We start from the raw sequence: 24,683 nt of genomic DNA on the forward strand, positions 1-24,683 counted from the left end.
ACACATACATACATACATACATACACACATTTATCATCCTGATGAAAGCCCAAATATGGGGCTGAAACGTTGATTTGATTTATTTTGAACATATTTACAAGTCCCTGAGTGCGGTCATTCTCTGTTTTTCTATGCTATTTGCCTGAACAGCACCGGGGACATTATTTACCTGTTCCAGGAGTGCAAGCAATTTTGTATTTTATATATATATATATATATATATATATATATATATATATATATATATATATATATATATATATATATATATATATATATATACACACACACACACACACATATTAATTCTACATATATATTTATGTAATATTTTTACATAATTAGGTATCTTAATTACAATTAGCAGGACCTGCCTGACAACCCATGACAAAAGTATAAGGAATTTAATTTGCTAACACTATATTTAACCCTATAACTTTCCAAGACACCATAAAACCTGTACATGGGGGTAACTGTTTTACTTGGGAGACTTCGCTGAACACAAATATTAGTGTTTCAAAACAGTAAAATGTATTACGCCAGTAAAAGTGAAGTTTATTTTTCACGCACAAACAGCACTTACACGGACAATATTATTGCTGTGATACTTTTACAGTACCTCTGTAAAAGTATCACAGTATCACAGTACCTCTCATGTACAGGTTTTATGGTGTTTTCAAAAGTTACAGCGTCAAATACAAGGCTTGTGTTTCATTTTTTTCACATTAAAATTCGCCAGATTGGTTACGTTGCCTTTGAGACCCTATGGTAGCCCAAGAATGAAAATTACCCCTATGATGGCATACCATTTGCAATAGTAGACAACCCAAGGTATTGCAAACGGGGTATGTCCAGTCTTTTTTAGTAGCCACTTAGTCACAAACACTGGCCAAAATTGGCGTTTTTTGCATTTTTCACACACAAACAAATACTAACGCTAACGCTAACTTTGGCCAGTGTTTGTGACCAAATGGCTACTACAAAAGACTGGATATACCCCATTTGCAATACCTTGGGTAGTCTACTATTGCAAATGGTATGCCATTATGGGTGTAAATTTCATTCCTGGGCTACTATACAGTCTCAAAAGCAACTTTTTTTTATTGGTTCCTGTAATGCAGTCCACCTCTTCTTAAGTCCCCAAAAATACCCAATGGTTTTCCATGTATTCTCCGCAAGAAAGTCGAAAGAGGTTTCCATGCTAATACACTAAGACTTGACTTTACACCTTGAGAAGCAGTATTAAAGCATAGGATTTAGACTTCTTATCTCAGGATTTCCTAACACTTTACCTGTTACCATGGCGAACGTATATGCATCCTATAAGGGACAGCTAGATTTTCTCATCACGGCCTCCAGAAAAATATTGAAACTCAAAACTGGTCACTTAATTCTATGCGGCGACTTTAGCTGTTTTCTAGATCCATTATTAGACACCCAGAGTTCCCCCACCTTCACACTAGTTCCCTAGGTGCCAAGTTGTCTTCTCTCCTTGAATCCCTAGACTTACATGACACCGGGAGGGCCACATTCTCAGAAACCCGAGATTACATATTACCTATACTAGGATTGACATGTGTATGGTGGATGGTGCTACAGTATCCAGGATGTCAACATATGTCAAATTAAATGGACCAAACACACTCCAGTGATCACTTTTTATTTTTAATATAATTCACCCTACAAGAGTAGAGACTGTTGGTGACTCAACGAGTTGTTGCTAAAGAATAGAAAATTGAACTTTGAGATGTAGCACATAATAATGGATTTTTCCCTGAATAACAGCTATGACTCCTCAACGCCCGACATATAGTTACATAGTTACATAGCTGAAAAGAGACTTGAGTCCATCAAGTTCAGCCTTCCTCACATCTGGTGGACATGGTGTGCACAGATCATAAAAAAGCGATCAATAGAGGAGCTCTCAAATGCAGGTGTGCATAAAAAGAAACTGTGGGATATGTCTCAGCTGTGGCTTCATTGGAAACGGTTTGATCTTGAAGAGGACAAAAAAAAAAAAAAAATCCCTTTTACCAATTGCACAAACAAATACTTACTGTTAGAGGCGAGTAGGTCCAGTTGTTGGTCACAGAACGACTGATGTGGAAAACAAAACAACGCTATTATTTCTAAGGCAATAAAGCAGGGAAATTGTTGGCAACCAAGTTAAGAGCAAATATTTTGGTAGCATTAATGGAGGTTTGCAATCTTCATCAAGTGATGTCAAAATAAGCAACTTGCCCAGTTTTTTTTTTACATGATGAAACAAAATAGCTTATCTTTAAAATTCAGATTTGATCTATGTTTTACAGTTGTGAGCAGATAAGGGTCAATCTAGATTGACGAGGTCATAAGGTAGACTTCAAGGTGGAGTCCAACAGTTAGGCCATTCCATGTATAGATTTCCCTGCACTCATGGGATATTTAATTAACCAAGCCAACTTTGAAAATTGACACCAGATAGAAATTAACCTGCTAAGAATCTAAAGTGATATTACCTGTGCATATCTGGCTACATCCCTGTAGATATCGGTATTGGAAACCTGACCCAAAACAGAGTAATGAGGTCTGTTGGAAAGAAGACAGTGCTCAAATAATGATTATCATAAGAATCAGGTTATTCACAAGTTATAATTATAATTATAAAGTAATGAGACGCCTGGTAAAACAGGATCTTATAGTGTGTCCACAGAATCTTAGATAGGGGATAACCCTTAATTACGAAATGAATGTAGGAACTGCAGGTGGACCCAAGCCCAAAAAGAGCTCAGGGGCAGCAAGAAAGATTCTATGAGTTTTCTCTTGTATGGACGAAAAATAAAAACACCTTTATTGTAGGGTATAAATTCCCCAAAAAAGTAAAGGAAACTTATAAATAATGCTAATACATCTAATAAATCGTATTGAGGGAGGTAGTGATATATACAGCTGAGAAAGGAGTGAGCAATTAAATCTTACACAGTATAGTACTTAAGACCCTCTAAACAGGGGTTTCTTTAGGTATCTATGTAGTCTGTGTATAAAATAGACAATACTTGTTGAGGACTAAAAAACCCTTGAAAGAAATAAGATAGTATCTTTTATAGGTAGAGCTATTAACTTAGTCAATAGTAGGATTGATACAGTTAGACATTAAAGCCTTAAACATAGTATCAATTGTATCCAGGACTAGCAAGTCTAATGTAGTATATTGCTAATGCTTTTAATTACTGGGCTTCACCAAAGGGCCTGAGATGAGCTGTCCATATAAGGGGTTAAGATGCCCCAAATGCTTAGTATATTACTTAGCACAAGGATGGAAAACTTCTGCAGTGGTTATAATCTCTACAGGAGATTCTGTAGCCTAGCCTAAGTAACAGGTATCCACGCTGTTGCTCCTATTGGAAAGTTGTTAAACCTTCACCTGAATGCCTAAGATACGCTGTCCATATAAGGGGTTAAATGCCCCAAATGCTTAGTATGTTGCTTAGCACAAAAATGGAAAGCTTCTGCAGTGGTTATAATCTCTACAGGAGATTCTGTAGTATAGCATAAGCAACAGATATTCACGCTGTTGCTCCTGTTGGAAAGTTGCTAAACCTTCACCAGAATGTCTGCGATAAATTGTCTACATACGGGGTTAGATGCCCCAAGTTGCTCAGTATAATGCTTTACAACCACTGGAAGGCTTATGCAGACATAAAGTATTTATAGTCTCTCCAAGAAATTTCTGCATAACATAAAGACACGGATATTCACGCTAGTACTCCTGTTGTAGAGTTACTAAACTGAGACATCACGGCCACAGGCTTTAAGAAGCACCAAATTGCTCTAATCTGATATATACATCAGTCTCCTATATTCTCATCTACCTCCCCCCACCTAGTGAACACACACAAAGTGCTGGTGATAGTTAAAGCATAACCTAACGCACGTTTCGGCGCTATGCAAGCGCCTTTCTCCAAGGTAAAAGTGACACTGCTCGTTTTTATAACTCTTTACTTTTGTCCGATAACCAATCACAGGGCGCACCTATTTGGATTCTCTCGCGCCAGAATTATGATGGGCGGTCTATGTGTCATAGCTCCGCCCATCCTCGTCATTGGGGGCATGTGTTGATACTGCCGCCCATGTGATCCTGATGTTATCATGACCATAAAAGGTATGAGGTTACGAGATTTCTTTGTTGCACATTATATACCGATCCTGAAGATCGATTCAGGACACAGTTTAGTTCCCTAAAATTATAGAGGGCAATATACATATATTCCTATCACATACCTTTCTATAGCGCAATTCATTAATGTCTTAAAGGCGCCGTATATTGCAGGGAGCAAACAAGAGGGACAGTCACATACTTGTTGTCCCCGAGGGTATGTATTATTTGTAGGATGCAATATGACCAGGGGGCAATTAAGCTATTAAAGGTACAGTCAATTACAGGAATCATAAAGAATACTATTTCAGAGATATAGTGTAATGTATATATCCAGGTATGAAGGCTAGTTATTGCCATAGAGAGAGATTATATTTTATTTTTTTAAAAAGGAAGATCGAGGTGTGTAGAGGTGACAGAAGATACCAGCATATATACTTTAAATAATTCTGTTGCCCTCATATCTATCTCTCCTTGCTTTGTTATAAAAACACATCTCTATCTTATATGGTCTGTATATGATATCCCAGGTGACACTGTACGCTCAATATGAATCCCCATTGGGCTCATATGTTTCCCTGCTAAATGATAGGGAGTGTAATTAATGTGCTAGACTAGTGTCACAATATGAGTTGGCTTATGTTAAGTATTGTAACCCTATTGTATCTTAGGTGTTAAATAAAAAACTTGGTCACGAGTAAACAAACTCTTATATACATATATACATATTTACAATAATGGATTTCCTAAAGTCACTCAACTAATGAAGGGTGTGAATGTAAATCCCTCGTTGAGTCCTTTGGGTGACAGGGTGTCCAGTTTGTGGATCCAGTAGCATTCCCTTCTTTTGAGTGCCTGGTCCAGATCACCCCCTTTCCTACCCATATGGATCTTTTCTATGCCCGCAAATTTGATGCAGCGGGGTGTATCCATGTGTTGAGATCTAACGTGTCTGGCTACTGGGGTGTCTCTACTTGATGTCACTGAGTGCACGTGTTCCATTATTCTTTTCTTGAATGGGCGTATGGTTTTGCCAACGTATTTCATGCCACATTTGCATGTTAGTAGGTACACCATTCCAGACGTATTGCAATTAAAAAACTGTTTTATGGGGATTGTAGTGGTATCAGACGAATCCGTAATTGTTTTAGATCCCTTAGCGATGAAGCCACATGCAACACATCTCCCACATTGATATGTGCCCTGCACCGTTAACCAGTTTTTAGATGTATTTCTAGATGTAGATAGATGGCTGGGTACCAGTATGTCTTTTATATTTCTCCCTCTTCTGGCTGTAACAGACACTCTAGAGGGGATGATGTCCCTTAGGTGTGGGTCTTGTGTCAAAAGTGGCCAGAATCGGCTTAAGATCTTTTTCGCTTCCTCCCAACCAGCATCATAATTGGCTATACATCTAATTTGTTTGTCCGTATCCTTTTTATTGTTTTGCAGAAGGGTTTCTCGGTCACTATCCAGTGCCTTTTGGTAGGCTTGTTTGAGGCATCTTATAGGGTACCCTCTTTCTCTGAATCTTTCTCTTAATACCCTGGCTTTTATTTTGAAATCCTCCGTTGATGAGCAATTTCTTCTTAGCCTGAGGTACTGTCCCACTGGGATACCTCTTTTCAGAGGGATAGGATGATAGCTCTCCCATCTAAGCATATTGTTTGTTGAAGTGGGTTTACGGAAGAGGGTGGTGTTGATCTTAGAGGATTCGGTTATTGTGAATGTACAGTCAAGGAAATTGAGGGCTTGATCACCGAATTCCATGGTGAATTTCAAGTTTATGTTGTTCACATTTAATGTTGCTACAAATTCCTCGAAATATTGCTTGGTACCTGTCCATATCACTAGGATATCATCTATGTACCGTTTCCATACATAGATGAAGTCTGTATAATGTGAATTTTGTGCAGAGAACACCACCTCATTTTCCCACCAACCCAGGTGCAGGTTGGCATATGCAGGGGCACAAGATGTCCTCATAGCAGTCCCCTGCACCTGGTGATAGTACTTATTCTGGAATAAGAAGAAATTGTGAGTCAAGATGAATCTCAGTAGGTTTAGTACAAACTTTGTATGGGTGTCGTGTTCTGGACCTCTTTTCTCCAGAAAGTAGCCCACATGGTCTAGCCCACTTGAATGTGGGATAGAGGAGTACAGGCCTTCTACGTCCAGACTGCAGAGTACTGACCCTCTTGGTACCGTCAATGATTTCAGGTATTTCAGAGTATCCTTTGTGTCCTTGAGGTAAGAGGGTAGGGTTTCTACATATGGCCGTAAGATTCTGTCCACGTATATGCTTCCCTTACTGGTCAGATTATTGGAGCCTGAAACGATGGGTCTAGCTGTAAGTGTTTCATATTGTTTGTGGATTTTAGGGAGGCCATAAAAGGTTGAAGTTGTTGGACATTTTATGAAGATACTGCAGTATTCCTCTTTCGTCAGGATGCCATCGTCATATGCTTGATCTAGGAGTTTCTTGTACTCCATTTGGTATTTGGTGGATGGGTCATTGGCAAGCACTCTGTAGGTCTTATTGTCAAGGAGAATGTTTTCTATTGTCTGTACATAGTGTGGTTTGTTCATTACCACAATATTGCCGCCTTTGTCCGCCGGCTTGATGATGATGTTGTCATTCTCTTTTAAGCTACAGAGTGCCTTCCATTCTGTCTTGGATAGGTTACCTTTGGGTTTCATAGTAAGCATATCCGTATTGATTGTTTTTATCATGTTGGTAGTGGATTCTACAAACATGTCAATATTTTTGTACTCCCTTAGGTTAGGGGTAAATTTACTCCTGGGTCGCAGGTTTGTGTATGGAGTAGATGTAGCGGTATCGTCATTATCCTCTAATAGGGTAACCAATTCCTGTAGGCATTGGTACTCCCTTAGCTTGAATCCCAGTTCTTTCGCCTTTTTTTCATCTTTGATTTTAAAGATTTATGTAAGGCTAGTCTTCTGCCAAACAGATTAACGTCTTTAATCCATTCAAAATGGTTGAATGGAGGGATCGGGACAAAGGACAGTCCTCTCATCAGTACTTCTATCTGGGTAGAGGTAAGAGCGATATCCGACAAATTGACTACTCTCATATCTTTCTTTAATATCTCCTGCGTGCCCTGCCCCTGTTCCTGGTTTGTCTGTAGTTTTGTGTTTCCCCCTCTCGGGGGGGCTGTCCTAAAAAAGTCACACCTTTTTTGAGGATTCCTTTATTGCCCTGTTGTCTCCTATTACTGCTAGTAGTGGGGGTTGGTTCACTATCTGTGTCAGACGTTTCATATTCAGATGTCTCATAATTAATAATTAGATGTGTTAGAATTATTTATAAGTTTCCTTTACTTTTTTGGGGAATTTATACCCTACAATAAAGGTGTTTTTATTTTTCGTCCATACAAGAGAAAACTCATAGAATCTTTCTTGGTGCCCCTGAGCTCTTTTTGGGCTTGGGTCCACCTGCAGTTCCTACATTTATTCACAAGTTATATCCAAAGGAAAATTATACTTCAATGAGCCTCCAGGTTCCCTTAGAAGTGAATGTACCGTGTTCTACTATAACCTATACAGCAAGTATTCTTTGACCTGTTTATGACAAGGATTAAACATATCCCATTATATCTTCTATTAGAACAGTTCTACCCTGACATTTTCATAGAGGAGTTAGGATTTCCCATTGCAGACACCAGTTTACCCATTTTCTTAAAACTGTTGAAGTTTCCTGGTGTAATTAAACAACAGAGTTGGGTAAACAAGCAGTTTAAAGCGCTTTAGCAATTGTAGAAATCTGATTGTCAAACACCAGTCCTAGCACAACTAACGTGCCATTAAGCAAACACGAACCTCAAATTCTACAACAAATAAAATTAATAACCACACACACAACAGGCACATGCACCCGTTTTAAGCTAGAAACCCATCTGTGTGATACTGTCACCATAGCTGGGATGTGGTTGTCGGCTACATGTACATTTTATATCATTAAAATATGCTGAATACATGCATTGATTAAGAAGTGCATTATAGGGTTAGCAACACAGTATTTCAGGACATCATGGTGCAATAGTAAAGACTAGCCACTTAAGGTAGTGTACTCTAGCTTAACAGTGTCCAGAAAAACGTGTTTTTTGAACAAGGGGCAAACAAACATTTTATTTTTGTTTACAAGTAACACACAGGATATTTTTAAAAGATCTCCTTCCACATGCATTTTTACGCATGTTTTCTTAGTTGAAAAACAATAATGTCACTCATCCTGGGTATAGAAAAACAGGGGGAGAGGGCTGGGTAAAATCTCTAATATATATCCAGATTAATAGCACGATGCCAAAATCTAGTTTTGTTTCCACAAGAAAAAGATGTCTGGATTTCCATAGAACCATGATTACGTTATGAGAGAGAATAATAAGTTATTAATTTTAAAACCATATCTGTAATGTCTGTTAATCACATTGCTAGATCTTTGTCACTTTGTCGTATTAAAATCTGATTTTAATTAGCCATTTCAGTGAGCAAGGGTTAGGCTGTGGATGTCTTGGCGACCCACATTTGTGTGGTCGAAGGTATACATCAGCATATGTCTTACTAAGCTTATTGGATGTAACTGGAATACACAAGAATAAAACTAGCACTAACTTCAGGATATTAACAGGACTTTGTGACTTTTTAGGAATTCATTTTCTTTTTTGCATGTTATGTTTGGGAAATAGGTAGATGCCAGTCATGTTAAGGTCATTAATGCATGTAAATTATAGCATTTCAAATATTCAAGAAGTGCATGCAAAAAGAAATATAAAAATGACAACTGATGCTACACAGATACTCACAGTTGGGTTCTGAAGATAATGGTTATGATTGAAAACGCTACAGATACACCAAGTCCTATGTCCAAATTTAGAAGTATTGTAGCAGCAAACGTCACCAGCCAGACCAACTGCAAGAATCCAAAGAGAATGAACACCAGTAAAATGCAGTGTATGGAAAATGGATAGTTTCAAAATTGAATCCACTAACATTGCAGACTGGCCTGTATTGCTTGAGAATATAGAATTCAGAACTAAATACAGATCATTCTGGGATGGATTACAAAATTGTAGTAATGTAAATTTAGAAAAACATTTAGAGCAATACAAAAAAACAAAAAAAAAAAACACACAAAAACCCCGACATTTTAAAATCTTACACAATGTAAGGAAAAATCATATATAATAAAAGAAAAAAAAACATCGTGTAATACAAAAAAAGATTGGGACTATGATTTGGTATAGATTGTTTGATATAGAGAGTGTATAGGTGCTTGTACTTGGGTCCGGCCTGGCTCATCTGACACTTAGTTTCTCTATCGACATTATCCCTCTTTAGCTGTAACTAGGGGGCTTTTCTTTGAGTATTATAATAGGGGCTGTAATATTGGCTAGTATCCCGGCTATATTAATAGTGAGGCAACACTGCTGTTTACCTCCCCCAGATACTCTATTTTTCCCTCAGTATAGTCCTGACTTATGTAACTCCCACCCATATTTAAGAAGCAAGTGTACTATACCTTGGAGGGGCATTAATACCCAGACTAGGCAGGATATAATCACCTATTGCCTAGTGAGAGGCATTTGTTTTGAAGTCATGTCACTTCAGTAGGTTTAATGTTGACTTCTTTAGATTCACACAAAAAGTTACATTGGCCACTGAGACACTGTTGCATATGAATTACTAGCAACAGTTTATATTTAAATCTCAGTTGCTAAAAGCAGGAGCTTCTTGGTGTGATGTACCGTATTTTTCGCTCCATAAGACGCACTTTTTTTCCCCTCAAAAGTGAGGGGAAATGTCTGTGCGTCTTATGGAGCGAATACTTACCTGTCTTGTAGCGTTGGCCGGCAGCACAGGGCGCACCGCGGTACTGGAACTTAAATTTCATGTTCCGGTTTCCGGCGGGACTGAAAGGAAGTGTGCACAAGCTGAGTGCGCACTTCCTTTCAGTCCCGCCGGAAACCGGAACATGAAATTCAAGTTCCACTACCGCGGTGCGCCCTGTGCTGCCGGCCAACGCTACAAGACAGGTAAGTAATTATGGGACAAGGGGAGGGGGACAGTATGGGAGAGAAGAATATGGGGAGGGGGATGAAGTCTATGGGGAGGGGGGGAGATGAAGTCTATGGGGAGGGGGGAGATGAAGTCTATGGGGAGGGGGGGAGATGAAGTCTATGGGGAGGGGGGGAGATGAAGTCTATGGGGAGGGGGGGAGATGAAGTCTATGGGGAGGGGGGGAGATGAAGTCTATGGGGAGGGGGGGAGATGAAGTCTATGGGGAGGGGGGGAGATGAAGTCTATGGGGAGGGGGGGAGATGAAGTCTATGGGGAGGGGGGGAGATGAAGTCTATGGGGAGGGGGGGAGATGAAGTCTATGGGGAGGGGGGAGATGAAGTCTATGGGGAGGGGGGGAGATGAAGACTATGGGGAGGGGGGGAGATGAAGTCTATGGGGAGGGGGGGAGATGAAGTCTATGGGGAGGGGGGGGAGATGAAGTCTATGGGGAGGGGGGTGGATGAAGTCTATGGGGAGGGGGGTGGATGAAGTCTATGGGGAGGGGGGTGGATGAAGTCTATGGGGAGGGGGGTGGATGAAGTCTATGGGGAGGGGGGTGGATGAAGTCTATGGGGAGGGGGGTGGATGAAGTCTATGGGGAGGGGGGTAGATGAAGTCTATGGGGAGGGGGGTGGATGAAGTCTATGGGGAGGGGGGTGGATGAAGTCTATGGGGAGGGGGGTGGATGAAGTCTATGGGGGGGGTGGATGAAGTCTATGGGGGGGGTGGATGAAGTCTATGGGGAGGGGGGTGGATGAAGACTATGGGGAGGGGGGTGGATGAAGACTATGGGGAGGGGGGTGGATGAAGACTATGGGGAGGGGGTGGATGAAGACTATGGGGAGGGGGTGGATGAAGACTATGGGGAGGGGGTGGATGAAGACTATGGGGAGGGGGTGGATGAAGACTATGGGGAGGGGGTGGATGAAGACTATGGGGAGGGGGTGGATGAAGACTATGGGGAGGGGGTGGATGAAGACTATGGGGAATGGGGAGATGAAGTATATGGGGAGGGGGTGGATGAAGACTGTGGGGAGGGGGTGGATGAAGACTATGGGGAGGGGGTGGATGAAGACTATGGGGAGGGTGGAGATGAAGTATATGGGGAGGGGGGAGATGAAGTCTATGGGGAGGGGGTGGATGAAGACTATGGGGAGGGGGGAGATGAAGTATATGGGGAGGGGGTGGATGAAGACTATGGGGAGGGGGTGGATGAAGACTATGGGGAGGGGGTGGATGAAGACTATGGGGAGGGTGGAGATGAAGTATATGGGGAGGGGGGAGATGAAGTCTATGGGGAGGGGGTGGATGAAGACTATGGGGAGGGGGGAGATGAAGTATATGGGGAGGGGGGAGATGAAGTCTATGGGGAGGGGGTGGATGAAGACTATGGGGAGGGGGGAGATGAAGTATATGGGGAGGGGGTGGATGAAGACTATGGGGAGGGGGTGGATGAAGACTATGGGGAGGGGGTGGATGAAGACTATGGGGAGGGTGGAGATGAAGTATATGGGGAGGGGGGAGATGAAGTCTATGGGGAGGGGGTGGATGAAGACTATGGGGAGGGGGGAGATGAAGTATATGGGGAGGGGGGAGATGAAGTCTATGGGGATGGGGGGATGAAGACTATGGGGAGGGGGTGGATGAAGACTATGGGAGAGAGGAGAAGACTATGGGAGGGGGGGACACTATGGAACAGGGGAGAAAAAAAATATTCTGTACAAACTGTCCCATAGTAAGAAACACTATGGGACAGTTTGTTCAGAATATTTTTTTTCTGGGTTTCTTCCTCTAAAAACTAGGTGCGTCTTATGGTGAGGTGCGTCTTATGGAGCGAAAAATACGGTATATATTGTTTAACAAATAGAACAGTAGACGTTTTTTATATGCACTTTTCACTTTATTGTATATACACTTTTATTATTTGCTATTTTTTCCTCAAGAGGGATCAATAAAGATTTATTATTTTCCTTATAAGTTTTCCTATGTTCCAATACTGCCAATTTATCGCCTTATACTAGTGGAACAGCCTCCTTTAAGGGTATAGGGACTGATATTTGGGAGGACCAATTGGAAATCCCTTTTCAGTTTCGTTCTTTATTATAATACAAAAAAAAAAAAAAAAGTCCACAATTTAGTAGCTGGAACCACTCACATGTACTAGAGCCATGATCATGTATGTTTCTTTCTTCTTATATATGTAAATTGTATGTATTTCTTACACTGTATACAAAAAAAGATTTTTCGAATTTCTGTATTATAGTTATGTGAGAAGAGTTAAAGGGAAGTATTTTCCTCTTCTTTTATATTTAATACCACTATTTTTTGGTGGCCTTTTTATTGCAATGTACACACTTTATATGGGTGTGTGAGATACCTATTATGTAGAGCAACAAGTACCCTTCTGAGGTTTATGCCAATTAATTATTGAAGGATACAGAACACAACATTTCCATTATGATGGCCTTTTATTTCTGAAGCGGTGTCCTTAAGTGATTAAAACATTACCATTTACATTTCTAATACAACAAATATATAGTCTAAACACTTTACTGACTGTGGTAAGAGGAATTAAATGCAATTTCTTAGGCCTACCAGGTCAATTCGGTTTGTCCTCCATAGCATTGGGATGTCTAAAAACTGCTTGAAAATGCCTTTTAGGTTCACAACAACGACTGCAGCCAATATTGCCTGTCAGATAGAAAGACAAATAAAAAAAATAAAACAATTAGTTACATGGATCCATTGGATACTGAAATAAGATTTTTGTAGGATAGACATATATTGCATTACTCTATTTGGGTAGGCATACATTCCAATTGTTTGTCCAAGAAGCCGGATTGCAGGCCTTCATGATGACAGAGTTATGAATAACCTAGGGTGGTGCAGGACCAGGTAGGATTTCAGAGAAAATTTGGTGTGGCAACATACTTGTTTTTGGTATTCAGGAGGGGTTAGAGTGAGACACAATTCTCACTTACAGTGTGGGAGTGATTCCCATCAATCTCATTTAGCCTGGGACATAGATGTCCCAATGTTATCCTAAGAAAGAAGAACCTATTAGTAACAGTGTTTGCTGCATTCCACAGCATCAGGAATGGCAGGGAACAGTTTCTGGTATTCCAAATGCTGTGAAGCAATGTTGAATAAAAGTATTAAAAAATACTTAAAATTTTTTAAATCACTTCCTGGGTGTCACATTGTAACATCATTGAACACACAGTTAAATGTTTATATGTAAACATTGCAGTAGTTCCCATGTTTTAGAACTTAATGCTGAAGATGAAGGGTTTTTATTTGTGCAAAAGTTATAAGTGAACTTGGAGGGACAATGAATAAACCATAGCAAACAAACAAACAAAAATCTCATTAGACCGGACAATAAAACGCACTTTGTTTAATCTGATATGGGGAGCACTCACTTTTGGCAGAGTTTCAAAAAGCTCGCCAGCCTTGAGTATGATAACAAGGATTACCAGGCAGGACACAACACCAGCCACCTGAAGACAAGAAGAGGTTAGTTGATCCAGCAGTGGGAATCAGGTAGACTTTGCATGATTTGAACTGTACCTGGCTGTTCCCTCCAGTGCTTTCCTGGACTAGACTCCTGGACATGGCAGTCCCAATGGTGAAACAGCTGAAGAAACCGCCAACAAAATTACTGAGTCCCAGCGCAATCAGCTCCTGAAAGTAATCTCAAAACATAAGTTTGAAGGGAGTCTGGCAGCATGGCAGAATAAAACAGTTTTATGATCATCTAGAAATGATGGTTTGTCAAGCTCCTTGTGCTCAAGTCAATAACATGTTAGGTTTCGAGATTAGCAAGCATTATAAAGATTGTTATTACACAAGATGCCCAAGATGACTTACCTCTTGGAAGGAGAACACGTGAGGGTAACTGTGAATGGAAGTTCTGCACACCTAACCTGCAGCCAGCTATTTTATGAATAAGTGGCAATACTGTAACTTTAAATAGTACCACCACTTAATTTCAATTTAAATTACAAATAAATGTAAAAAAAAAATAAATATATATATATCATCCTAAGAAACATGTTGACCAAGACTTGAAAAAGCTAAATATCACCTAGAACGAATTTCTCTAGACAAATGTGCAATTAAGAGGAGCTAGAGAACACTAATCTCATGATGTTTACAATTCTTTAGATGTATGCATGCCATGCTTATAGTGCTTCTCTATATGGGCAATTTAGAACCCAAAGCAGGCAGCCTACACTTGGCCATGAATTAGAGTTGAACAAACTACACCAGCTACTGGTGAAGTAATGAATCACATATAAACTGCCAAGAGTTGTGCACAAACCACTATGCTAGGGTAGCTCACTATTTCTATAGTATATTCCTCCTGCTATTCTTTTATGATCCACTCGTGCTCAACATCCCTCACAATAAGCAAGCCATTTCACAAGACAAAAAACAAGGCTAATTTGGTAATATAGTTCCAGAACACACTGCCATCTATCAAAGAGAAGACCTCCATCAAATGCACATGGAGCTAAAGACTGGGCAAAATTAATCCAGTCATCTAGATATGTGCAATGAAATAGGAACAAGTAAGCATACTTTAGGAGATTGTGCTATGATAGTCTTCTCCACTATGGTACAGGGAAACCACGGTTGTCTGAAGCTGAAAAATTATCAAACCACACCTAACTAAATGTACGAATATTTCAATCCGAGTAAGAGAGATGCTTGTTTACAGTGTATTTGCTGTGGGTTGACATCACCCATTGAGATTTGTAGAAAATATATTTTGTATATTAATCATTTCTGTAATTTGGTAAAGTCATTAGCAAATTTATTAACAAGCACGTTAAGATTTGAAAGCATTCAAGTTCAATCTATTGAAAAAGTCAGTAAGAGCGTATATTATTGGTACCAAGTGAACAGGACTAGAATGTCCCATTCGTAGACATCTGGACGTGGCTCACTACATAACCTACTTCCATCAGAGAGTGAAAGAGTCTCATTTCAGATGTCTTATAATTCTTTCCAGCTGTTTTGCCCAAAGATTCACAACCCCTTATAGACTTATGTACCATGTAAATGTATATTTGCTAGTAATTTTCCGGTTTTGTATTTTCTTTTCTTTTTTTTTTAAATTTCCATTGAAGCAATTGTTGTATCTGGAGAATGTTTCAAGTTCAAACTATTTCTGAGCAAACATCCATCGGCTGTTCCTCACAATCCCTAGTATAGTTAATACACCTAAAATTTGTAACCAACTGAAAATGGCTCACTTTAAAATTTCGATGTAAACTAAAAAAGATATTTGGACATCAAGTAAGCATGTTTGTGGTTTTATTGTATATTCTAGACTAGTGGTAGACAATCTTTGACATTCCAGATATTGTGGAATACATCTCCTATAATACTCTTACAGCCATAACATCAGGGTAGATGTAATCCAACACATCGAAAGTGCTGAAGGTTCCCTACTCCTTGTCTAGATAGTGACACTTTTACAATGTTGAAGGCGCATTAGTTGAATCAAAAATGTTAACACAAAAGGACTTTAAACATATAGTTCATATCATGGTGGCTAGTAATTTGCTGTAGAGAAAGAGCTTCTCACCTGATTGTTATCCACGGTGTAGCCATGTTTACCTGCAAACATCTTAGCCAGAGAGATTGTAAAGGCATAGACTACAACAGCAATGGCAAATGCATTGCCGACAATCTTGGGGAAAAGGTCAGACCTTGGCAACACTGGAGCTTTTATCCTAGGTACAGAAATTTTTTTTATTTAAAAATCAAAAACAAACATTTTAAATGAGTACATACACTAGACTGTAAGTTATTTGAGCAAGGTCCTCATCAACCTATTGTTCCCGTAGCATTTTGTAATGGTTTCATTTAAGTCTCACCCTCCTATTAGATTGTAAAGGGCGACGGAATATGTTGGCGCTATATAAATAATGATAATAACAATTATTAATAATAATAATAATAATAATAATACACACAAACCAACCCATACATATACATACAAACAGTTAGCAAAACTAAACTTATACACCAAACTGTGGAACCAGATTTACATATTAAAGATAATGCATTAAAACATGAACTACATGTTTTAATTCTCTGGTTTGCTGCAAAACTATAGCTTCACTACGGACCAAGAAGTGTCTCTTAGCCAATCTCAACTCTCGTAATGTTTTCAACACGGTTACAGAACATAAGCCTGTACTTTTCATCCTCAATCATTTCTGTTTTCCTGCCTTTAAATTTGACTTTGCATCTACTCTAAAATTATTCTAACACATTTAATGTATCCTTTTATACTATTAGTTTGTGAAAAATATATTGCAAGATAAGGATACCATAGCATCCAACAATGCAACATCTCCCCCCCCCTCCCCCGCCCCCACGTCTTTCTGAATGCAAGAAACACATAATTATGTTTTTAGAAATGAATAATTCATATATCACAATGTATTTTAAAATGCAACTTAGTCCTAATCTCAGGTACTCGTTATTCATTCCGCATTTCAAACAAATGAATTCATTAGAATTTCACGCAGTACCTACCCAACTGGGATTGTCCCTACAATGTCCACACCATAGGTTTCATTCAGATTGGCTCCGTACGATATCCCAGTGGCAACAATTAACTAGACAAAGCAGGAGTAAGGGGATCAAGCTGTGCTTCCAGTTACATGTAACAGATGGTTAACATGAGTAAATATACCCCTATGGTACAGTTAACAATGCCCTGTTTCTGTATGAACAGATCAAAAGATTAGTTATAATTAACATAAGGGTTGGCGTTCAATTTTGGATTATGGGGGTAGGGGAAAGATCCTTTACTAAGCATTTTCTTGGAGGTTTTAGAAAAAAATACAATATATAAAAGATAATGGCTACTGTGGAAAATAGTAAATTCATCTTGTTAGCAGACAAAGATTTTATTATATGTAATTAGTGTGCCCCTCATGGGGGTGAATTATAAATTTCCATATGCTTGTTAGAGAGCAGTACGTAAAATATTTGGGTAGCACTACACGTTACAGTGCTCCTCCAGTTTGTGTATCTCAGACAGAGTAACAAAAGCAAGTGTCAGGATTCTGAAGCAAACACTTGGGGGTGGAGTATGTGTGTACATGTGCCCAAGGTGCCAGATGAAGGTGGGCGCCTCTATCAGAACTGGATAAGCTCTGGCTCGGATTGCCGCCCGAGCTAAGACCAAACAAACAAACAAACAAACATTAGTGGTAAGCACCTATTTAAGTGTGCAAGGATTTGGAATAGCATGCAGGGAATGTTTTTTGTTTTCTAGATGTATAGTTCTAAAGCATTCCTCACAATATGTGGCCAGTGATTGACAGAAAGAGTTACTGGTGCCCAAGAGAAAAGCTTATGTAGTGCCAGTACAGGATGAGACAGCAAAGAGGCCAATCAGACGGGTGCCGTGAAAACAACTTAGGGTTTAAATAATTTTTAAAGGGAAAACAGCACTCAGGACCTCATAGCAATGTTATGGAGATGAAGATGTTATGGTGGCTGAAGTCTTCCTTTACCAGCTTTGGTGTGGTGTTTGGTTAATTGCACAAATTAGTGCATGGGTTCAATTTAATAAGATTATTTGCTCTTGTGTGATCTGTAGAGAATAGATTTCAAACTAGTTATTATTGATAAATGTCTCAGGTTTATCAAAATCCCCACTAAGAATTCCCAAGAATTCATGATAACACTGCTGTAGACAATCCCAGAATTACCTTATGGGTTACAACCACCTGACTAGAATTAAGTGTACATATTTAATTCTCCAATGAAGAGACTAGAATGTGCCCAGAGTAAACACGTTTTACCGTAATTAGTTCCATTGGAATCGGCATACGGATCTTGGAATAATATTTCTCATTCAAATACTTGACAATGAAGAGAACGCAGATAGCAATGAGCCCGGTGATTAAGGAAGCAATGTTCGTCTGGGGAAGCTTGGAGCATATCTCCACTATGGTCTATAGCGAGGAACAAAATGCCTGCTGTTAATACTTAATACAATAGTGTAATATACAGTAAATACATTTTTTTTTTTTTTAAAGAAGGTATTTTAAGTATACTGTTCTGCCTTAGCAGCAAAAATAAAAGCACAAAAAAAAAAAAAAAAACTACCAAAACATTCATGGCTTACATGAGAAACTATTTAGGAAAACAGGCAAAATACCATTACCCTAATCAATTAATTTTTTATGTTATTTATAAACCGATTACATAATTATGCTTCTGTGGAAGAGGTCCATGTTGTGTGGTCTAGGTTTGACAAGTACATATGTCCATGCCAAGCTTTTATCATTCATTCAAGAATCTGAATCTTCCTTACAGCCCTAGATCAAGGCTGGATATTGAAGAAAAAGCAGTAAGCGAAAGAACCATTTTTGGGATTGGGATGAATGGAATAAGCATTATACCCATTTACCGTATATACTCGAGTATAAGCCGATCCGAATATAAGCCGAGGCCCCTAATTTTACCCCAAAAAACTGGGAAAACTTATTGACTCGAGTATAAGACTAGGGTGGGAAATGCAGCAGCTACTGGTAAAATTTCTAAATAAAATTAGATCCTAAAAAAATTATATTAATTGAATATTTATTTACAGTGTGTGTATATATAATGAATGCAGTGTGTGCGTATGAGTGCAGTGTGCGTATGAGTGCAGTGCGTGTATGAGTGCAGTGCGTGAGTGCAGTGCGTGTGCGTGTATGAGTGCAGTGTGTGTGTGTGTGTGTGTGTATGTATGAGTGCAGTGTGTGTGCGTATATATTAATTGAATATTTATTTCCAGTGTGTGTATATAATGAATGCAGTGTGTGTGTGTGAGTGCAGTGTGTGTGTGTGTGTGTGAGTGCAGTGTGTGTGTGTGTGTGTGTGAGTGCAGTGTGTGTGTGTGAGTGCAGTGTGTGTGTGTGAGTGCAGTGTGTGTGTGAGTGCAGTGTGTGTGAGTGCAGTGTGTGTGTGTGAGTGCAGTGTGTGTGTGTGAGTGCAGTGTGTGTGTGAGTGCAGTGTGTGTGTGTGAGTGCAGTGTGTGTGTGTGAGTGCAGTGTGTGTGTGTGAGTGCAGTGTGTGTGAGTGCAGTGTGTGTATATGAATGAAGTGTGAGTGTGTGTGATGCAGTGTGTGTGATGCAGTGTGTGTGATGCAGTGTGTGTGATGCAGTGTGTGTGATGCAGTGGGTGTGATGCAGTGGGTGTGATGCAGTGGGTGTGATGCAGTGGGTGTGATGCAGTGGGTGTGATGCAGTGAGTGTTTGTGTATGTGTATGTGTTGGTGGGGGTGGGCATTTAATATATTATTAATTTTTTTTATATTATATTATTATTTATTATTTAATTATTATTAATTTTTTTTTTTTATTATATTTTTTTTCGTCCCCCCTCCCTGCTTGATACATGGCAGGGAGGGGGGCTCCTTCCCTGGTGGTCCAGTGTCATTGGTAGTTCAGTGGGGGGGAGAGGGGGGCTGGCAGAGCTGTACTTACCTTTCCTGCAGCTCCTGTCAGCTCCCTCCTCCTCCGCGCGGTCTGTGCAGCTCCCTCTGTCAGCTCCCACTGTAAGTCTCGCGAGAGCCGCGGCTCTCGCGAGACTTACACTGGGAGCTGACCGAGGTGCTGAACGGACGGCGCGGAGGTGGAGAGAGCTGACAGGAGCTGCAGGAAAGGTAAGTACAGCTCTGCCAGCCCCCCTCTTCCCCCGGTCTGTATAATGGCAATGCAAATTTCCATAATACAGACTATGACTCGAGTATAAGCCGAGTTGGGGTTTTTCAGCACAAAAAATGTGCTGAAAAACTCGGCTTATACTCGAGTATATACGGTATATAAAATACAAAATAGCTGTTTTGGGACAGTATATATAGTATATTCAATTACATTGCAAAAAAAAGAGGAGCCAGAAAGGAAGTTTTACTATCTTCATAATGTTTGTTTCACCACCATGACCCATCAGCCCGACCCCCAAGCTTGAGTTGGACAACATGAATGGATCACATGATTTTATTACAGAACAAAAAAGGGCAGTTTCTCCTTGTAATACAATCCTCTGGTTCCCATTGCACTGAACTAAAAATAAATGTGTGAACTTACATAGATAAGAGACAAAGCATGGCTTCTTTGGGCTACGGACACTCCAAAGATACTTTTGATTTGAGACACAGTCACATGGATAGCAGCTGCAGTGGTGTATCCTCGGATCAATGGCTCGGACAGATAGGTTACTACAAAGCCAAACTGCACCAGCCCTAAAAGAATCTGAAACATACAAACAAAACAAAAATGCACATGCCTATCGTAATTACACATTCATCTCAAGCCTCTATATTCTTCAAGGCAATGCACTCAGGTGTAACTTCTTCGGAGGTGTCCTGCCATTTACAATATCAAGAAGGAGGGTGTTTTTTGTTTTTGCGAAGGTCATAATTTACTCACTGTAGAAGATGTTTGCTGTTGATGAGGGCTGTTTTATTTATTGGATGGATGGAACCCTTAATGGTAGCGAATTAGGGATAACAACACACGAAAAGGACTTGGGAATTGTTATAGACAACAAACTATGCAACAATGTGCAATGTAAATCAGCAGTGGCCAAGGCCAGTAGGGTATTGTCATGCATGAAAAAGGGCATTCATTCTCGGGACGAGAATATCATTTTGCCTCTTTATAAATCACTGGTAAGACCACACATTGAATATGCTGTGCAATTTTGGGCACCTGTTCTAAAGAAGGATATTATGGCACTAGAACAAGTGCAGAGGCGGGCTACAAAATTAATAAAAGGAATGGAACATATCAGCTATGAAGAAAGGTTAACAAATTTAAACCTATTTAGTTTAGAAAAACGTCGCCTGAGAGGGGATATGATAACATTATACAAATATATTCGGGGCCAATACAAACCATTGTGTGGAAATCTATTCACAAACCGGACTTTACATAGGACACGAGGTCATGCGTTTAGACTAGAAGAAAGAAGATTTCGTCTAAGGCAAAGGAAAGGTTTTTTTACTGTAAGAACAATCAGGATGTGGAATTCTCTGCCTGAAGAAGTGGTTTTATCAAATTCCATACAGATGTTCAAACAGCTACTAGATGCATACTTGCAAAAACAGAATATTCAAGGATATAATCTTTCAATGTAGGGTAATAACTGCTTGATCCAAGGATAAATCTGACTGCCATTCTGGGGTCAAGAAGGATTTTTTTTCCTAGCTTGTTGCAAAATTGGAAGTGCTTCAAACTGGGTTTTTTTTTGCCTTCTTTTGGATCAACAGCAAAAAACATATGTGAGGAAGGCTGAACTTGATGGACGCAAGTCTCTTTTCAGCTATGTAACTATGTAACCATAGAGATTGTCATTGCGTGTACAGCTTTCTGTTGCCTAAAATGCCATTGAACTTTAATGAAGGAATTTGCACGAAAGCTGAGGTTCATATACTGATCTGAGCATGTGTTCCATTAAAAAATAATAAATGCCACAGGGAAGATAGATCTGGACCAACAAAGGTTACTTTAACAAAAAAATTGTAATAGCAAAATCATGCAAACAATGAATACAGTACAGTCAATGTCAGCCACAGGAGAATATTACATAATGCTGCTACTCCATGATAAACCATCAATAGAGGATAGGAGTAGAATATACAAGAAGAAGAATACCTTAAATCAATAAATAAAAATAATTTTGAAGTAACACAGGGAGGATATACGAAACATACAATAAAACTAGAATTTTCATACGACATAAAAGGAAGTAAAGGGGGCGGAGCTAGCACACCGAAGCGAACGGTCGCGCACACGGGGAGCTCCGAGCGGTAAACGGAGAAAAAGTGCAGAAACACCCCAAATATCCCCCCCGCGGGACCCCAATAACCGGGCACAACCTCCTGGACAGTATGGGGGAAAAAGGGGAACAAAAAAACCCCGAACAAGCCCGCCACGGGACTCACGATAGGGCAGATGTGGAGGCAGGCACAGGGAGCAACAGAATCAAGCATGGCGGCCCTGCATGGCGGATACTCGGATTTCTCCGAGGAACTGTCGGAGGAGGAGGAAGAGGGATGCACACAACCTGCTACCACTCAGCCCTCTCATCCACCACCACAAAAGGCAAAACAACGTGGCAAACAAATGGACTCAGAACCGGTCACCACAGCGGTCTTGAAGGCACTGCTGCTGGACCTGAAAAGCAGTATCCACGAGGATATTACAACACTCCGTGCAGACCTGAAAGGCCTGACAGGCCACATCTCCAACCTAGAGGGCTCCATACACTCTCAGGCCCAGGAAGTCACTGCACTGCAACATACTGTACAAGAATTAAAAAGGCAGAACCAGCAATATGAACACCGCCTCGCGGCGCTTGAGGATGCCAGGCGTGGCTCCAACATAAAGATCAGGGGAATCCAGGAGGACATCCCAGAAGCCGACCTACCTAAACTTCTGGGGCGCCTGATCCCAGCTATTCTGCCTCCCAGACAGGCCACAACGATCACCCCAGTAGAGGTGTTCCGTATCCCTAAACCAGCAAGCGCACCAATCAAGGCCACAAAGGATGTCATCATGACGCTCCGTAACAGAAAGGATAAGGCGACGACCCTGTCCACCCTCCGTGGCAGGACCCCCTTCAGTTTCGAGAATATGGAACTTTCGTTTTACATGGACCTGTCCAGCGGTACCCTGGCCTGGTGTAAGTCGCTCAAGCCACTCACCACAACGCTACGGGCCCACAAGATAGACTACCACTGGCGGTCCCCTAGGACACTGGCGGTCCACCGAGGTGCAACTGTGCACACCATCCAAGATATGCATGACGCCCCGGCCTTCTTGCAGACCCTTAATCTACCTCAGGACTCCCTGCCCCCGGTGGGGCTGGCCGGCAACAACAGCAGCTCCCCAAATCGCACCCACATCTGGGACCCAGACTTGACCGTCCCTTTCACCCCCCAAATTTCCACGCCAGACGCATACGCAACGATCACGACCTAGAAACAAGAAGGTACCCACCCGCCTGAGTCTTAACCCCATAGCATGATACCGGTAAGGACGAGACGCACGAACATGGACGCCACCACCCGTACACCAACAACCACCCCCTATAAGGACCTACTTCAGGGGCTCCCCTTCACCACTCCTTCCACAAAACTCCGGCAATGTCACAGCAGAAGGCCGAACATGGCACCTTATGGCTGCCCCCCAACAGGCCGACAACCCACTGGCCATATACACAAGAGCACCCGTAACAACTGGCGGCGAGCGGCAACCGATGGGATCCAGCGATGGGAACTTGTCACAGTCACATACTCTTCCGAGATAATGGACTTATGCCCTAGCCACCAGAAACCCTCCAGAAGGGGCATTGGATGAAGCCAAATCAGGAGCAAGACCCTTCCAACTACACTAGGAGAAGACTACAATGCTACCCATGACTCCTGTTAAACTAAATGTTCCTTTTTTTTTTCCTTGTTCTTTCTATTTTTTTTATAACTGATGGCATAGCTAATAAATAGCCAGTTAGCTAGCACACCCTTACTCAGCACCTGCGAGGGTCCAAGCCCATATGAATAGCACGGCAGGTTAACCCCTCGTGTATCACTCCCTACCCAATAGAGCGCACTCTCAGGCTTACTGCCTACACACGTGGCTTCCCCCTCATGCATGACCCGCAGTTTGGCCCATCTAGCCATAGACCTAAGACAATACTAGTCGGCATTGGGCAAAGACCCCTATCAATGTCAGCACATAAAGGAAGATTACTCTAGCTTAACGCCTAGCTAGCTTTCGCATAGCTTTTACGCAGCATTATACTCACATGGCCAGAGACACGGCGAGACTAATCCCTATACCAAGCAAGGTTCGGCCATGAAATCTTTTATTGTTACCCACTTAACTTACTCTTAAAGATTTTTGTTTAGTACTAGCAAGTTTACACACTAAGCGCTCAAATATAGCATCTTACTTAACTCTATTCATACACACAGAGGATATGCACTCAAACAACTGGACAACATCACCCAGTATAATATTACCTAAGCATGTTTCATACCAGGTTAACACTTAACTTCATTTAAATATAAAATTTGTGCTAGCTATCTCTTGTACCTCTCTGTTAAACGGTCTATATTACGTTGGAGGACTGCCTTTGGGGTACCTCTCAACCGATTGTTAAAGCCTATGCACTACAAAAATAAAGATTAAAAAAAAAAAAAAAAGGAAATAAAATCTTTAAATCTGAAAACTAGAAGTGTGATACACCTATAAGACCACTGATGAATACCTAAAACGGCAAAACAGACAATGGGGCAGAGAAGAAGGTGCCTCTTTTGAGACGAAATGCACATCGGCAACACGTTAGTCTTCTCTTTTTGTTTAACGCGTTCTGTAGTTTTGGTATATATGGTTTGCTGATATGGGAGTGATGAGGGAAGCCTGTTAGCCATTGTATATTAC

The 24,683-nt window shown here is 40.7% G+C and overlaps 1 protein-coding gene across 1 annotated transcript in view; it reads right to left on the reverse strand.

The window, feature by feature from the left end:
- LOC134568009 (solute carrier family 26 member 6-like) overlaps positions 1-24,683 on the reverse strand; it is a 72,070-nt gene that overhangs the window by 42,492 nt on the left and 4,895 nt on the right. The window contains exons 5-13 of the mRNA XM_063426226.1: positions 20,325-20,489; positions 18,049-18,201; positions 16,769-16,851; positions 15,810-15,957; positions 13,784-13,897; positions 13,636-13,713; positions 12,809-12,904; positions 8,959-9,065; positions 2,499-2,568 (exon numbers count right to left, since the gene is read on the reverse strand). Of these exons, the coding sequence (XP_063282296.1) occupies positions 2,499-2,568; positions 8,959-9,065; positions 12,809-12,904; positions 13,636-13,713; positions 13,784-13,897; positions 15,810-15,957; positions 16,769-16,851; positions 18,049-18,201; positions 20,325-20,489 (1,014 nt within the window). The remainder of the gene's footprint in view (positions 1-2,498; positions 2,569-8,958; positions 9,066-12,808; positions 12,905-13,635; positions 13,714-13,783; positions 13,898-15,809; positions 15,958-16,768; positions 16,852-18,048; positions 18,202-20,324; positions 20,490-24,683) is intronic.

The sequence above is a fragment of the Pelobates fuscus genome, chromosome 7 (genome assembly GCF_036172605.1).
Source record: "Pelobates fuscus isolate aPelFus1 chromosome 7, aPelFus1.pri, whole genome shotgun sequence".
Classification (NCBI taxonomy): Eukaryota; Metazoa; Chordata; class Amphibia; order Anura; family Pelobatidae; genus Pelobates; species Pelobates fuscus.